The 17,449-nt window shown below is 41.9% G+C and overlaps 2 protein-coding genes across 4 annotated transcripts; one reads left to right on the top strand and one right to left on the bottom strand.

Annotated features, from left to right (window-relative positions):
• The first annotated feature begins 12 nt into the window (after positions 1–12).
• Positions 13–12,381, top strand: tti2 (TELO2 interacting protein 2). 2 transcript variants are annotated; one of them, XM_022244820.2, is made up of 11 exons: positions 13–206; positions 2,416–2,584; positions 2,811–3,050; positions 3,380–3,585; positions 4,555–4,623; positions 5,504–5,557; positions 5,987–6,154; positions 6,689–6,829; positions 7,340–7,452; positions 7,767–7,855; positions 9,020–12,381. In XM_022244820.2, exons 1-11 carry the CDS (start codon positions 129–131, stop codon positions 9,175–9,177), a joined length of 1,485 nt encoding a protein of 494 aa, XP_022100512.2. In that variant the 5' UTR covers positions 13–128; the 3' UTR covers positions 9,178–12,381. The 2 variants fall into 2 exon arrangements, with proteins under 2 accessions (XP_022100512.2, XP_086996611.1); XM_087140485.1 differs by having other exon boundaries at positions 13–215.
• LOC110984537 (hydroxysteroid 11-beta-dehydrogenase 1-like protein B) lies at positions 10,028–17,193 on the bottom strand. Of its 2 annotated transcripts, XM_087140486.1 has the most exons (7): positions 17,002–17,193; positions 16,666–16,767; positions 15,452–15,582; positions 14,645–14,839; positions 13,545–13,647; positions 12,842–12,970; positions 10,028–10,568 (listed from the first exon to the last, which is right to left on the bottom strand). In XM_087140486.1, the coding sequence occupies exons 1-7, from the start codon at positions 17,024–17,026 to the stop codon at positions 10,294–10,296; spliced, it is 960 nt and encodes a 319-aa protein (XP_086996612.1). In that variant the 5' UTR covers positions 17,027–17,193; the 3' UTR covers positions 10,028–10,293. The 2 variants fall into 2 exon arrangements, with proteins under 2 accessions (XP_086996612.1, XP_022100518.2); XM_022244826.2 differs by lacking the exon at positions 16,666–16,767 and having other exon boundaries at positions 17,002–17,192.
• Positions 17,194–17,449: the final 256 nt, after the last annotated feature.

Genomic DNA, 17,449 nt, shown 5'->3' with positions numbered 1-17,449 from the left:
CCCAAGAGATACTATTCTGCTAGCAAGCCTCACGTGTTTTGTACTGATTTTGTCAACAAACGCGCGAAATGTGAGCTCAAAGTAATCCGGTCAGGGATTTGATTTTTGCGGGAAGAGCTTAAGTAATCATGGAAGAGACAGTTAGGCTTTGTGCCCTGGAGAATCTTTTGTCATCGCTGGAAGACAGTCAATGCAGGGGGCAATTGGTAATTATGGTAATTACCGTATCTGGGCCCACTTTATGACACTGGACATGCTGGAGCAGTAGTTGTACCGTCATGACCGTAGTTAACTTCAATTGTTAGGGCCTATGGCTTTTACAAGGGAAAGAGTTCCATATACGGACACTTATTTTCCCTTAAAATGTTACAACAGCGGTCAGAAAGTGGTAAAATGTCCTAAGACGTGAAATTTAGCTGAGAAACTTCTGAAGCATTTACTAAGAAAACGCTTTCTCAGATCAGGTTTTTTTCAGACAACACAGTACAGCCTAGTACTAGTAGTAGTAGGAGACTGTGACATCTATAATAGGTTTGTGCACAGGGGCATCAATTTAAGTGTTGTTCGTATATGGAACTCTTTCCTAGTTGAGTAATATAATGTAGGCTACTGGTTGTACAAGAACTTAGTTTAAATTTTTAGCATCAGCATGAATTAGACGCGCCAAGACACCATGTACACATAAATTCCAGTGTGAAGTGCGTGGTTATGCACTGGTACTGTGGTAGTACTCAGAAATGTTGACTGGTTACAGGGTCCTCAACCCCTCACATGACGAGAATAGAGAACAACAACCCAAAAACGGAATCTGGGAAAACTGACAATGTTCCTTTAGTATTGAAACACTTGTCTTGCCTTGATAGATACTGCACCAACACCCCTTTTCAGGGGTCACGCTTGTTGAATTTGTCGGAACTACACTTCGCTGGTTCACAAAAGACTATGAAGTGCATGCGTTATGGCCGCATTGCTACATGTACATGTACCAGCAAAATGAACACTCTGGACCAACGTGTCTCTTTTGATGAGGGGGTGCTTCTGCTCACGGAAGGAGGATTTGTTGTATGGTTGAATTAAATCAGTAAAAACAAAATTAAAACAGAAAAAAAAGTTTTTCTTATCTTTACATGTTATATAGAGGTGTCTTGTAAAACACATGTATGGACTGGCGTACGTGTTTAAGTTGGTCAATAATGTACACCCTTGCCCCTCCCCACGAGATTGAGTTTTTTAGAAAAGGGTTCTACATCCCGAGGCCTAAGGTAAAGGGGCCTACTTCTAGTCAATCACAGTGCCCCGGGTGCATAGATGTGTACTAGTGACCCCCATTGCCAATCTATAGGCCTATATAATATTTTGAGCATGACAGTTCTTCATTATTTACATTCATGACTGTTTCAATATGAGTTCAGTGACTGATAAGATCGACAGATTTGGACAGAACTGACTGATTGTACAGTGTAAAAATAGAGTGACCAGTGCTGACTGAGCAGATCCAGCGATTAAGTTCAACATTTTGACTGTGATACCTGCATGTTGACTTTGGAGACACATGTCGACATCTTAGAAAATAATGCTTTCATGGTTACGGTGTTTATTCATTTCCTAAAATAGTCAGCACGGCCAGCTTCTGAGTTGATGTGAACCAATCAATTATAGTACAATCATCTGCCAATCACAACTGGGAAAAAACAGTACGGTTCAAAAATATGGGTATGATCAGTTGAATACCTCATTAAAAGAAAAGCCCAAGTCCACCAGTTTGGCCTAGTAGAGTTAATTGAATTCCTTTGCAACTCCTTCAGAAAATATCAATTTTTTTTCTTTTGACCTAAAAAAATGTGTTGTTGGGCCCTTCTTTCAATTAGGTACTCAATTGTATGATGATGGTATGTACATGTACGTAACTCAAACTTTTTGCTTATTTGTGTGACAATAATTTCATCAGGTTTATTGGCAACGTCAACGATTTCAGTTGCCTGAAAACAAGCTTGTCGTTATAAATTTGAAATAATGTAAACTGTTTTGGCAAATGGCAATTTTGACACAATGTGCATTTCATTTGCCTGAAGCTCTCACTGGGAGTCTATTGGAGCCCCAATTTATGCAGTAGTCCTTAATTTTCATAGCTTTTATTATGCATGGTACGGATGTGTGTGTGCTGTTTTGGGGTCGGGTCAATTCAATTCAAATGTCATCTCGTGGTACTTCCCCTTAACCTGATGGCTACGTAATTTTTCAGGTGAGAATTACCATCGGAAACACCCGAAACGGTGTGCGGTAATGTTGCCATGAATCACAGTGTCCATGACATCTTGATATTCATTCACAGGAACTTAGAATATTACCTGGCTTCAGTTGATTGCATGTTTGTGTAAGGCTTGAAAACTGAGTTTATGTCATTCCTATTTCTAGGAGATTGAGAAACGTTGTGCAGAGGTGCATGCAGCATTTCAGCACGACAGCGAAGATTCTGTGTGGTTTCTACATGTCGCAGACAACGTCAAAAGAGTTGTCGCCAAAGTTGTCGCCTCATTGGTTGGGAGAACAATGCTTCCCCAAAGCCTGTCAAATGAAAACGAAGGTCAGCAGACTTTTTTTTGCCCCGCTAACTTAACCCTGTTTTACTTCACTGCCCCCTACTTAACAAGAAAGGGTGTGAGAAATGAAAAATGGAGAATTCATACCATGGTTGACAAATCCTATTGAGTGTAAAATCACATTGAAAGTGAAAGATTGTGGACTTTAGGGATCTAATAAAAAAAAATCACCTGTTATATACATGTATTTATACTTTTTCTTTTCAACAGACGATTGTTTCCGAGAAACGGCAAGCATAACTGCTGTTGTTGCCTCCACGTGTGCCGCCATTTTGTCAAACCTCCACGAGGGTCAAAGTTCACTGGGTTACACAGACGAGAGGAAGGAGAAAACTCAGCAATTAGTCAGTGGTGTTGTCTCGGCTGTGGCCCCACATTGTGTAGTTCTGGCAGCTAGCCACTGCGAGAAGCATCCGTGGACCAGCAAGACATCAAGACAGAACACCAATGGTAGTGATGAAGAATTTAAAGTTAAAATCCAACTGCGTCCCATTTGTACCATGCATTTGAAGTAAGAAGCGATATGTAACTCACGGTGTCTAGAAAATATTTGAACATGTACAAGCTTTTCAACGAATCCTTTTATTATATTAATCATCTTGGAAGTACCTAAATGCTGAAGTTATGATGGATTATTTTGGCAAAGTTGACCTGGTATGAGATAAAAGATAAGACTTAGGGGGGTTGGGTTACATGCCCGCCCATTTCTGTTGTTTTATTGATGATACTGGCAAAATTATCTTAGAACGTCTCCGCTACTTTCCATGACACAAATTCAGGTCTTTGCACTTTGCTCTGCAAGATGTCAGGCTGCAACTCAGCCTCGGAACTTCTCATGATGGGACCAGCCTGGTGCAGAGAGTCAAGCAACGTGGGCATCTTTAAGGACGTCCTAGGTTTGCTGAAGGAACGACTGACGAGGGACCAGTGGCACAGGGAACCGGCAACAAGACAAGCATTCAGATGGTGCCTTCTGCAAGTGAAGGTTTGTAGCATGTAATCCTAACTCCGGAGGCACTCGTGCTAAAAAGCTTCCTGACCCCTCCAAGTTTTTGGCTCTCAAAAAGTGAGCAAGTGACTGAGCTCGTCTCACTGTTTACTTTGAACTCCTTGAATAAGCACCAAGTTTTAATCTTATTTCGTTATCTTACTCTCTGTTGATAATCTAAAATAGCTTTACTGAAAGGTTCTTAACACATTGACTGCCACGTTTAATTTCAAAGGGGCATTCCCAATTGCCAAGCGTTGTACACATGCGCGCATATTTGAAAGGTACCTTTCATGTTTCCATTGGAACATGAGCATTTTACGGATATATTTCCTCCAAACTGCCAGAAGCGTATTTGTTGTGTTTTTTGGTGATGCCAGCCTTTCATTTCCAACAAGTATACTGGTAGCGGCAGAATCCCCTACACTTGTGACGAGTATACTCATAGTTGGCAGTCAACGTGTTGACACAGGCTTGAGAAATTTGAGTTTGGACGAGTCCGGAAAATGCACACCAGGCTGAAGTGAGACCTCAAACTTGACTTGGGAAAGTCTCAGAACATCGTCCTTTCTCTCAAAGTTTTGTTGCAAGAGAGTGAGCAGATGGAGTTGGCCTAAATGCATTTTGGATAAGAGTTCCATACACGGACATCCCTAATTCACCCCGCAGTGGCTTATCAGCAGTCAGGAAGTGATATAATGTTGCAAAAAGTCAAATTCTGCATGGAAAGCTTTGAAGCATTTCTTTTAAAAAACACTTTGAATTTTTCCAGGCCAGTTGCATAGTATTTGTGCATAGGGAGTCAAGTTATGTCTGTTTATGGAGCTCTTTTTTGGGCATTGATGTTTCAGAACTGGAGGTCTGTCTCTGATCCTATCCCCAAATCTCCTCTCACATTTCCCGTCCTACTTGATGACAGTCATCTAACTCTTCCACTTCTCTCCCTATACATTTGTTTCCTGTCAGCATCCGCATTTGGGACAGCACCTAGACTCTGTTCTGCCCGCTTCGCTTCTTTTTGTGGACGACTACAAGGTAGCCATGCTCTACTCACAGAATTTGGGGAAATGGGTCCAATTTTTTTGGAAAATTATTTGTATTGCAATATTTTTTATTTCCGTCAAGAATTCATGGGTGCCGCTGGGATTTTTCTAGGGGGGGTGAAGGGAGGAAGCATTGAGCAGCAGCAAACTGATGAATGCTAGTGATGCAGTGGGTCAATTTAGAGGAATTTTCAAGCAAACTGGTGTTTTTTGTCCCCTTTCATCTGTTATTTCTCTCCCCTTTTTTCGTCTCTTTTATTATTTTTCAATTTTTTTCTGGGAGAGAGGCAAGCATCCCCTTGCACCCTGACCCCTCCCCACTGACGCCCACGGAAGGATAATTTTTCCATATGAGGCAGGATATACAGGGTGTATCAAAAAAAAAGGAAACCCAAATTTAAATGGTTACTGTGGCCAAGCTACACACTTTCTAGCAAAAAAACTTGGTAACATCTCAAAGTAGAGAACAAACGCTTTCCAACAATGCCTCATTCATGATTTTACCGGTAGGCGTCACTGAGCAACATGTTGAAATTTGGGTACATAATTGGGGATGGCTGCATGGGAAAACCTGTATGGGTTTATATTGCAATGCACACCTATCACGATATACAATATCAGCTACATTTTCTAGTAACACGCCGTCTCTTACTGAAGTTGTGTCCCGACAAGAAAATTATAGTTGCCAAAAGGACGCTTTCTTGCCTGTTTGGTTGTCAATGGCCCCAACCATTGCACTGTTTATTTACCAGATTTTTGAAGATTTCTTTCAAAGATGTACAAATGGACATTTAATTTATTTCTAGTTTTCAAATATATAGTACAGTAAACATGTTTGTCTTCAATTTTTCATTTTCTGGGTTCTATTCCAGGAAAACAACAAACGTCTTGGCGTGTTGTGTCTGCAGCACATCATCAACAATGTGGTAGGTCAAGCTACAAGAGAATATTTGGTCAGAACTGAGCATTTTAGTTTTTCACTATATTGCAGTACTATTTATGATGTTAAAATATGGTTTGCTGTTAAAGAATTCTACATGATTTAGGTAGGCTTGAGGGCAGCTCTATTTGTGAAATTAAAAAAATGTGAATTTTGGATAAAAACTCTTTACATAGTTAATGTTGAATGAAATAAAACATTCAGAAGTTATGTTTTATAGTAAGGTAGAATTTCAGGATTACCGTGTGATTCAGTTTTTGGTTAAAATTGAATAAAAGTCAACAATTTTAAAGTTAGAGCTTGATATTTCTATCCTAGCAGAAGCTCAGGGGCAAAATTCAATTCGTCTCAAAAAATGAAATCAGTGACAGTTCATATTTTGTTTGTTTCCATTTAATTTATTTTCCCTGCCAAGGACCCGACTGATTTGCGATTGCACGGTCGGGCCATGGTGATCTTTGAAGCGCTCCACCATCAACTATACACGCAGAAGCCTGCCCTGATTGGCCAACTCCTGCCATGCCTCGTCAGCATTCTTGCCGTAATTGAGCGGTCTCCGCATAAAGCTGATGAACAAAGAAAAGTAATGCTTCAAAACTTTTGTCCGAGACACTTTAAAAACATATATGTTAATTGATTATATCAGAAATGTTTTTATACACTGTTTGATCTGGCACTTCAGAATGAGTCCTAATGTTTGGAAAGTTACCAGATTTCGACATTTTGGAATCCCCAAACCGAGAATGCTTAATATCACGTTTATGGCTGAATGTCTTCATTAGCTTCAAGGCACCACACGGTTTGACAGACAAGGTTAAAATTGTAAAGGGGAGGCTTTTTGAGACTTTGGAGTGGTTTACCCACAAAGTTGCCTTTCAAGCAGAAATTGACACAAAGACCATTCCTGAAGTAATTTTCATGTGTTCTCTTCTGCGGCCAGTTTTCAGTTTGTATGCCCAGAATTTTGATGTTTAGAGTCTTTCTGATTTCCACAGATTTTTAAAAATAACTGACAGCACCGCATCAATATGTAGCCAGCAATCATAGGTTTGTAACAAACTGGCCTGCAGTGGGTATACACTCAAGCATCGGAGTGTTTCTTCTCTTCCATCTACAGCCAAACCGATACGACACCGTCTTACAGACAATACTTATAAGCATGGAGTTTGAACAGAAGCTGGCCCTCCGGCGGGCTTACACTAAGAATCTTCACCTGTTCATCGACAGCATGGGCATCACAATACTCAGACACATGAAGGTGAGTAAACTGGCCAGATACTCACTAGATGGTGAGTCTTCACAGTTACCCCGCTCACTGTTCCTTTAATTGTATCTGACCCCTAAGCTGTCACTGCAATATAAAGCTCAGGATGCTATGATCACATCGTTGTTTCTCGCTTCTCTCACTGGTATCCATTACATTCTCACAGCAAAATATCCTGCTTAGGGACACATTCTTCATGTTATCACAAAAGCACAATCTCAAGTAAGGGGCAAGTTTAATAAGCGACAGTTCGTTTAATAACTGGTTAAATTTGCCTGTGCCTGGCATATATTTCATGCATAGGTTACCAGTCTAAATCGACTACTGGTTGACAATTTGTTGCTGATCGATCTTGCCCAATGGTGAAAGCCGGAAAGTGCAGTAATCAACGACCTGTGACCCAATGGTCTAACCCGTTGAGATTAAGCTAAACAGTGGAGTTTACTATTCAACGTCTTCATTTCCTGTTGTGACTTCTTTGGTCTTACCTACATGTACATCCAGCGAGTTCTGCGTGTGATTTTAAAGTACCTTGAGGCCTCTGATGGTCACGACGATGTATCCAGAATGCACACGCTACAGTCCCTCAAATCACTCATTCTCCAATCCTGGCCAAGGTAAACATTAATTGCACAGAAATACAATGTGTCATCTTCCTGTTGTTAATTGATAAAGGCAAATGCCTGCAAACACCTAAAAGCACATCAACAAATATACTGTCGATTTATTCTTCAAAAGAGAAAGCGTCCCACTAACACAAAATGAAATGCACTGCTTGTATTCTTTGGTTTTTACCACTTCACTAGACAAAACAATTTGTGAATTAACGTCAAACCCAAAAAGAATTGTCAAAATAACTTCGAACGTAGACCGTGGCATGTACTTCTCAAGATGCTGCTAATTACGATCCGATTCCTTTTTTTAATTGTAGGATCCCCGCCCACTGGGAGGAAATCATCAAAGTGTTACTGAAGCTCCTGTTTGATGCCTGTGACAACCGCAGCCACATAGACAAAGAGGGTAACATTGCAGAGACCCTTGAAAACTTGTGTTCAATCAGCCTTTCCCTTAGAATGGCTTACATTCATGGTACACAGAAATGTGGCCTGAAATTGCTTGCAGGATTATCCACTGCAGCCATTGTAATTCAGAGTTCATCCTTTGAAATTATTCCATCTTCATGTAGCATGCTGTCATTTTTATGAGAACAATTATTGTAAGATAATAGATGGATATTTGTTAGGTGTAAAACATAGGAAGTGTGACACTGTCCAGAAAGTAGACTCACTCCAGCTTTATATTCAGGGCCATGGGGCGTCTGGAACACTGAAGTCTTAAATTGACTTGCATAAATGTGGAGATAAATTCGGTCCCAAGAAGGGGTATCTTCGAAGATGAGGGAATGATTTTTTGCAAAATTTAGCTTGCCATCAATCCCCATTGAGAAGCGCCCCCTCGTAGGTTGAAAAGAGCCATATTGGTTGGGAGTGTTCATTTTGTTGGTAGCGATGCGACTGCAACACTTGTGTTTCATAGTTGTTCTGGAACCGGCGATTTGCAGTTACCAGCAAGGGAGCCTCCGTTGCTATGAAAATTGCGCCCTCTGTTGGTACAGCTTGCAGGAGCTTATGTTTAAAGAAATTGTCAATTTTCTCAAAAGTGAGGCAATAAGCCTTTTGCGCGTTTGATTTGAATGAAATCCGGCACACCGAGTCCTTTAAGTTCACATGAACATAACAATTAGAATTCTCCATTCTAAAGACACTGTTGGCTGTTGCGTTACCTCGTGATTTGGGGCAAGCTTTTCCTTAGTTACATAAGAGACGCCTTGCACCAATACACTTTTTAATGGATAAGGACACAAAGAAACGAGACCATTCCAGAGATGGTGGTCACTATGCAAAAGCTTGCCCCGAATCTCGAGGTATAGCAACAGTATCTTTTAGTCTGGGGAATTCAAATTGCTATGTTCATGTGCAATCAGATAACTCGGTGTAACAGATTTTATTCAAATTTTACTCGTAAAGGGCTTATTAATCCCTCTGCTGAAATGTTTGTTTTTAAGTCCCCACTTCAGATTTTGGCAGCTGGTGCCCATTTGGTGTTTAGAATCATTGAAAAAAATGACCATGCAATTGCATTTACAGAAGTTTTTTGCGGTTTTCGTTGCTTGATCTCTGGCAGTGAGACAGCCCATCATTGATGGATGTGTGGAATGTCTGGTGTTGCTCAAACGATGCTGCAGGAAGAACACCGAAGAGGCTCTCCGAGAGGTCTTAGCGGTCAGCACCGGTGAGAGCGACGCCATGAAAGAATCCGTGGAGAGAGTTCTGGATGGCTGAAGACAAACACAGACGGAGAGTCCAAACACACAGTCACGCAACTTGGACTTTGACAAAAAATGAGGAAATACGAATCTCTACAAGACTTGGTACAATATTTTTCAGAAAAAAACGAGGAAATCAGCTGATCCAAGGAAAAGTTGCATGCCTGAAGCATAGTCTTATGAAGATTGTAGAGTCAGGGATGAGTGCAAATATTGTACCCAATCCCTGAAGGCAGGGTCAAGCAAGATACAGGTACTAAGGCCGTAGGCATCTACATGCTCACTGTTTCTTTTAAAATATTCTGGTCGTGGAATCAAGGTTTCCTCAGAGGTGCACAGGCGTTGTAACCCACAGATCTGAGGAAACATATAAGATGACAAAGACATGTTTCAGTTTAAGATGTAGGAGGAAAAACCTGTGATGATATTTGAGGGGAAGACCTTGGAATCTGGCAGGGACTGAAGACCCAATCCACCTGTCGACGTGGGCAGGATTTGAACCAAGCTCAAAGAGGTGGAAGGTGAGGAAACTACCATAGCCATCCGACTTCCTGATCTTAAAGACTAGCAGGCCAGACTTTGGGAAGGATGAAATTTAGAAAGACCACTGTAACGGATACCGTTTCTAAGCTCTAAGGGCGTTGTCCGTTCTTGTTCATGTATGAACTCCAGCCTCCAGTGGTTCAGATAATCCGCAGCTGTCTATTCCTACTCACATTTGGTTGAGAGCTCAACAGGAAATCCTGTCAAGATATCAATCTGCCCTCCTCTTGGCCATTTCTCGTTCAAGGTGGATTACGTTCATCATCTCTCTGCAGGGTATTGTAGGTTTGCAGCAGGCAAATAAGCACATGCTCATGAAACAGTTGTGCGAGTTAAATTCCTTTATTCCACTTCAAAAACAAATACATGTACAGAGGTTTTAGCAAATTAATAATTTAATATGATCATACCCTCTATTGCTTGGATTTCTATCTGTACAATCAATGACAGTTGCTGACTAGCCTTTTTTTTCTCTAAGCAAGTGATTATAGTGCAAACCATTTTTTGGTACTTACCAGTTCTGAAAAATTAGACCCAAGTGTCCAAGTAATTATTTGTTTGGCAACAAGACAAGTTAGGAGTCGCCCTATTAGTCCTTGGTGGAAAAATGATTAGAACTCCTGAGTAGCTCGTCACGGACTTCCGGTTTCACCACACCGTGCATCAGTGCCTCCAGGAGGCGTGGGGCCGAGTCCCTCAAGAGGGGCAAGAGTACAATCTGGTGCAAGGGAAAGTAGACCTCACGCTCCCTGTTGGCGGTTCCCGTCATGATGCGATGGGCGGTCTCGGAAGGCGTGGTCACGTACTGGTAGGTGCGAAGCATGCCCTCGGCATGATCTATTGCATTCCGAGTGGAGATTGATCCTGCGGGTAAAGGGATGAAAGGAGCTCACATAAGTACAGCGTGGCTTCTTTGAGAAATTTGACAGGCAGCATGTACCGTTGCAGCTCACAGGTGCGCCGCAAGCAATTGGAATGGACAGGCTTGACCACAAATTGGACAACGAGCCATGTCAGGGGACTAAAATAATTCTCCAAGAATTTTTCTGAAAAATTGCTGAGCCGAGTGTGAGCTTGGGGTATGGAGGTCATGATTATGATGTCACTGGTGGCACTTCTGCTCAAAGAAAATTATTCTGCCAACCCTAGCCCCGCCCCCCCTTCACACTCCCTTTCTTGCAATGCTATAGCATCAACTTTGATATAAATTTAACTGAATGACTCACTCCCTTTTGATTCAACTATACAACCCATACTGCCAAGCATGTACTAGAGAGAAGTATCCCATGAAGTCCGCCATAACCCACTATGGTTCTTCACTGATATTCACCATTTCCTGTGAACATCCCCAACTGCACGAAATAATGGGGTAGATCCCAGGGGAAGGAGCTCTGTTAGGGGGATGACGTTGATGCAAATTTCATGTAAATTTATGCCAATTTTATGCACAAATGAGAAATAATATACATGCATATTCTGTACAGTAAACAGCACCCCTCCCTCGTGTTACTAAATGTCCAGCCCCCAGTGTTGTACTCGAGTCCATCACAAGTCCTTTTACAAGGCTAGTCATAAGTAACAGGGTGGACAATGACAAAAGAACACTTTTGTCACAGCTCATTTGAATGACTTGTGATGGACTTACAGAGACTTGCAGGGACTTGAATACAACACTGCCAGCCCCTACCCCAACTTTATAGACTTGAATCTATATGCCTTTCTATGCTCACATGAAGCAAGATATGAGACGGAGAGAACCCCCCTGCTTTGTGTTGGTCACTGTTTCACTGGAATCTGAGGAATTCTATTCAGACATCAAGGGGGGGATGTGTTAGATAATAGTCTAGAGTGCCACGGTGTATAGCAATTGGACATGTTTGGGGGTACCCCAACGGTCTCATTTCTTGCTGGATATATCTACATGTATGCGACCATTTCCTGAATTTGCATGGCAATGAAGTATGAGAAATTGCACTTAAGCCTTCAAGCACAGCCACCGTTGATGTGCCGTGTCTGCTGCATTGTGATTGTGTAATCTTGGGTACGAGGGTGGATAGCCGTGGTGGGCTATACACCAATTATTATAGATGTACACCTTGTGGGGGACACTGAAGCACTGTGTCTGTTCGCATGTGCTACTCTCTTCATTCTGACCATGATGGAGACCCACGGGTTATTAAACCTGTTTGTGCAACCACCTATATGCTCATGGGACACGAGTTTGGTCTAATCACTGTTTCTGCTGCCACCGCCATTGCTGTTTATATAAAATGCTTATGCCGTTGTCTCTTCTCGTCTGGTCTTTATTAAATCTTGTCAACACTTTCAATGGAATTGGTGTAAATAATGTCTTAAAATTCAACCAATCGACAAAACCCCTGTGCTTTACAAATCCCAGATTTCTCTAGTAAACCAGTTTGTTAAGAATCCCAGATTTCTCTAGTAAACCAGTTTGTTAATAATCCCAGATTTCTCTAGTAAACCAGTTTGTTACAAATCCCAGATTTCTCTAGTAAACCAGTTTGTTACGAATCCCAGATTTCTCTAGTAAACCAGTTTGTTACGAATCCCAGATTTCTCTAGTAAACCAGTTTGTTACAAATCCCAGATTTCTCTAGTAAACCAGTTTGTTACGAATCCCAGATTTCTCTAGTAAACCAGTTTGTTACGAATCCCAGATTTCTCTAGTAAACCAGTTTGTTACGAATCCCAGATTTCTCCCTCCTCCAAAAAAACAAACAAAAACATAGGTCAACTAAGGACATCGCAATCAATAGTTTTCCTTGTAATTTAATACCCTTTTTGCTGTTCAAGTGTTTCAATTTGTCAAAGTTTGTTAACTTATCTTGCAATAAAATATGCATATATAACAAATAAGATGAATCCAGTGTAACCCATGACCATGGTATAACCAAACAGTTGTTGCCTGCAGTGGCGGGGTCCATGGGTTTTGTACAACCTCGGGGGCAAATAACACCCTCAGCTTCGCCTGAAGTGCCTTTTACCCCCTCGGGTGTACAAAACACCATAGACCCCTACACAGCAACAACTGTTAAATGACTCGGGGGAACATCCGACTCACAAAAGAAGTTTGAATAGCAGCATCTGACCAACTCCATGTTGATCTGGCTTCTTACCGAGAACAAATATTGTCACAGAGATCCCAATGTTCTGCAACTGGAACTCTTGCCGTAATGCCCCGAAGAACCCGTGAAGGGCAAACTTGGCTGCACAGTACTTGGATACAAATGGAAATCCGACTTTTCCTGAAGGGAAAAAAATTAAATTAAAACGAAAGCCAAAATGTAATGAACATATATTTCAATGCACTGAATACTGCTTAAATCGGAGAAAAGTTTGACTTTTCTTGGAAATGTTTCAACTGGATGTCTGGAGAAGTACATGTATATGGTGTTTTGACAAAGGTTTTCTCATTTCTCAGAATTTTCTTGATTTCTGAACGAAATCACCTGAAAAATGTCACACAACAAAACGAAGCATTTTGTGTACGGTACTCCAAACAAGAAAGATAGAAGAAAACAAATCAAAGCAATTATATATAACGGTTTGCCCTTACCCAACGTATATTAATAAGCACTGTACGCTCAGTGCTTGTCCGAGAGTTTGCAAAAAAAACCTCACACGCTTACTCGGGTGGGACTCGAACCCACGACCTCCTGCTTACTAGTGCAGATGTCTTAACCATTCGACCACCGAGCTTGCCGGGGTCGGCTGGCCGGTCCGAGTCAAATGAAGCAGCGGGTACTGCGAACTATTTTTCAAGATGTATTTTTTGCGTTGGGGAGATGATTATTATATATATAAGCAAGTTGCATGCACCTGCGCCTGACGAGACAATTCCAATGCTCCCTTTGCTCTCTGCCAACATCGGCGTGGCAAAGCTTGCTAGACTAATGTAAGAGTGAAAGTTGACATCCATGGCCTGCAACAGAGAGAAAGACACTTGAAGCGAACTGGGTTTTTTTCGGTGGGGGGGGGTTCAGTTTCAGAGAAAGCTGACACTGGTAATTTTCATACAAAAGTTCGGTTAGAGGTATGGGAAAGGCAGGTTCACAGGGTCTGTGCTCTGCCCTCCATGCTTGGCTTTTGCTGAATGCAATTGCTGATGATACAATCAAGAAGCCACACCATTCTGACCTCTTGTACTCTTACGGTTTCCGACTAGGCAGACTCTTGATTGATTCTGAAGGCTGTCCCCTTTTGTGGTGAAGTTGTTCATGACCTACATGGTTACTGCCGTCTGACATGAATTCTGATAGTACTCGCGTACCACTCCCCCCTCCTTCCAGGGTTGAGACTGATTTTACTCCCATTAAAGAGTTTGGAAATGGCTCGCCTCACTGAAGGATGTTGCAGGGACTGTGTGGTACATGTAGCATGTGCTTGTGAGGAACACAATTTTAAGCAGGCCTTCCAGGTTCAGGTGAGACATGCATGTCTTAAAGCCAATTCCTTTAGGTCAAAGTCACTTTCAGCCAGTTGGACAAGGCTTATACGCTGCACCAGTGTTGTAGTCAAGACCATCACAAGACCAGACGCAAGACCAGTCACAAGTAACAGGTTGAACAATGACAAAGGAATGCTTTTGTTGCAGTTCATTTGAATAGCTTGTGACTTGAATTCAGACTGGAGGTCTTGTGCTGGTCTTGTGTGGTCTTGTGAAGGTCTTAATTGGTCTCGCCTACATCACTGCGCTGCACATAGCTCTAATGCTGTCCGATCTCGAGTCAAATCACAAGTGAGTGTCCATGTAACAAAAGCCAACAAATTTATGCAAAGCAATGACAGTTTAATTGACCAATCTGCAACTTCAGAATTATAAATGGCTAGTAATTGAGTTGTGATGACTTCATTGAGCTATAGCTGTAACAGCACAATGCCCTTAGGCAAAATCCTTCTTTTCCGTTTAACTGCTGTACCTGTCTCAACTCATCCAATTCTCCTGACCACACTGACATGGTGCCATAGGCAACGTGGTTCAGAATGAGATGGTCCAGGCCACCAAACCTCGCCTTGGCCTCGTCAATTAGCCTCCTGGTGTCGTTCTCTTTGCCCATGTCGAGTGCAAGGTGCAACGCCTCCTGGGCTCCCAGTTCTTTGCACTTAGCAACCACCTATGGAAACGGTCAAACCAATAGGCATCAATCGCTTTCAAAAACAAACATGGAGATGACAAATGACATGACTCCCCCCCCAAACTACAAAGAGGGGGCAGACATGTCCCCTGTCCCTCAACGATTGACGCCCATTGTCACACCTTCGGAGCAACAGGATTTTGTCTGCATTCTCCATGACAGTTTTAGTGGATGTACAATAACACCCCCCCCCGATCACAGCCGTCTCATGCTCAAACCTTTGGAAGCTTGGCATGCCAGCAAAGACATTCATTATGAGCGCATCTGAGTTGCAATTCAATCCCTCATAATGTCCTAACAGTCCTTTATGGTTCATGCTTAAGCACATATCAATCAGAAAGAGTTGACATTCTTGCCTAATACTGAAACCTAAGTGTTTTTCATAACACTGGTATCATGATGAAAATGTCCAGGAGGATATCCCCCACCCCATGGCTCTTTTAGAATTAAATTGAGTGAAAACTGCCATCCGTTTGTGGTTAATCTAACTGACGTCATTATTTATTTTGACATATGTTGGAGGGAAACGATCGAAAATGTGAGCCTAATTCTTTTCTTCTACCCTAAGGTCAAAACGGTAAATTCACCTACCAGCTGTAGCATCGCCTCTCTGCGTGCTGTGATGAGAACCCTTGCCCCAAGCCTGGCATACTGGTAGGCTATCTGCTCCCCTATACCTGTGCTAGCACCGGTGATGACCACTCGTTTGCCATTTATACTGGCTGGGGAAGAAAAAAATCCAGACCAGGGGAATCGCTTGAGAGATTAATTGTGTCCCTTGCACTACATGCACATGTACATGTATATATGTTAAACCTTGCTACCCCAAGGCGCTTTAGGACTTGTCAGGGAGGGTTGAAATCAGTCCAACAAAGAGGTTAAAAGCTGTTCGGGAATGAATTTTTCAGGCTAAATATATGTTCTATGAATTCGCTAAAAGTTGAACACACCTAGGTGCTTACAATTTAACTTAAGCAATAATTTCTCTGCAAACATTCTGCGGTGTCAAATTCCCTTCGAGCTTTATACTCACCAGACCTGCCAGATGCATAGCCTGGCCTTATTTAAACCACCAGTAATTAAAAAAACTTAAAAATGGCAAGTCAAACTTGTCTTGAATCCGTTCATCACTAGTACAAAACCCTGTACATGGCCTGTGACCGTTATGCTCAGCTGGCTACCCATAATGTTCAGTACTCTGAAAAACCAAAATCTGATCATCCAGCCAAACACAGATGAACAGACCAGTAGCACAGAGATGCCATGCTCTATTTACATGTGCACTTTCCAGCGGCAGTGAGGTGGGACGTGATCCGAACATGTCAACAAAGCATGACATTGATGTTTTTAGGTCTGTTCATTTCCTTTGTTGTGTGGACCATGGAGGAAGGTGTGTGGACTATCCACTGGCCCCACGTGTACAATGGAATACAGCGATGATTTAGAGAAATACTGAAATATATACCTTATACTATACCACCTTACTGGTCTCATATAGCATGGAGGAATAGTTACATGCCATGGAATTGCCAGCAAGCATCCTATTGCATGGGACACAATGCACATGGAACTATTAAAAAGTGCATGTGATGTGGCATGCCATAGTCTGTCTGAAGTATCAACAGAAAGCCTAATAATACCCACCACTGACGCTTAAAACTCAATGGCTCATTTGAAATTACTCACAATTTTCCTACCTCCGTGCTCATAGTCATACTACGCCCCTGCCATGAAGGCCTACTCTAACGTTTGTGATTTTATAAATTTAGTTATATGAATATCGTGCATACCGTACCGTACCGTACCTGGATCAAATCTATCAACGAGCAGAAATCCAATGTAACCAATAACCACGCCAAGAAGTAAACATTTTGTAAGGCCCATCTTGGGATTTGTTGAATCATGGACTGGAGTAAGAAACACAAATTCTGAGGCTACAACTGAAATTAACAACAGCAAGGCACAACGAACATGACGAAAACGACAAAGAAATTATAGGCCTAGCCATAGACTTGGAGTAGGCCTACAAAACACGTGTGAAAATCATTGCATGGTGTGTGTATATGAACACAGCACGCTTGGATATGCTTTTGTTACCGTACCCACTTTCCCAATTCTTAGAATTTAAAATATATTTCTACCTCCACAGCCGTTGCCAAGTGACATCTTCGACTTCCCGGAGCATGTTGAATATTCCGTTATTTATAACGACTCGTTTTACCATAATTTTAAACAAAACTATGGGGAGAAAATGGGAGTAGCTTTCGCACCCGACATGCCCAAGTTTCCAAAAGCAATTCGCTTTTCATGTGGCATGCGCCGTATCGTACTAACTAAAACTGCGCGCGGAGCGTACTATGTGCCGCGCCGGCAAGTTTGTGGTGTCATGGTGGGGTATTTTCGCGATCTTTCAATCTTGTTGCAAAATTGCTAATATTGCTATCATTAATCAATCACCATTTCTGTTTACTTTGCAGCTGTGGAAAATTACTTCCAAAGAGGGGTAAAGAGGGGTATTTCATACAAAATTGACTGATATAGCGCAACTCGCAAATTTTACTGCGCGAAAATTGCGCAGAAAATTGTACA

This window comes from Acanthaster planci, linkage group LG08 (genome assembly GCF_054643075.1).
Source record: "Acanthaster planci isolate LZ-2023a linkage group LG08, COTS_SCS, whole genome shotgun sequence".
Taxonomy (NCBI): Eukaryota; Metazoa; Echinodermata; class Asteroidea; order Valvatida; family Acanthasteridae; genus Acanthaster; species Acanthaster planci.
Note: the sequence above shows the minus strand (reverse complement) of the source record. Positions and strands in the feature narration are given on the sequence as shown.

Excerpts from the sequence above, each read along its gene's own strand:
- tti2 (XM_087140485.1), top strand. The coding sequence starts at position 129 with ATGGAAGAGACAGTTAGGCTTTGTGCCCTGGAGAATCTTTTGTCATCG. Across the intron at positions 216-2,415 it reads GGGGGCAATTGGTAATTATG|GAGATTGAGAAACGTTGTGC; the intron begins GTAATTACCGTA and ends TCCTATTTCTAG. Across the intron at positions 7,856-9,019 it reads CAGCCACATAGACAAAGAGG|TGAGACAGCCCATCATTGAT; the intron begins GTAACATTGCAG and ends GATCTCTGGCAG.
- LOC110984537 (XM_087140486.1), bottom strand. The coding sequence starts at position 17,026 with ATGTCACTTGGCAACGGCTGTGGAG. Across the intron at positions 13,648-14,644 it reads AATTGGATGAGTTGAGACAG|GCCATGGATGTCAACTTTCA; the intron begins GTACAGCAGTTA and ends TCTCTGTTGCAG. Across the intron at positions 10,569-12,841 it reads TGTGACAATATTTGTTCTCG|GATCAATCTCCACTCGGAAT; the intron begins GTAAGAAGCCAG and ends CTTTACCCGCAG.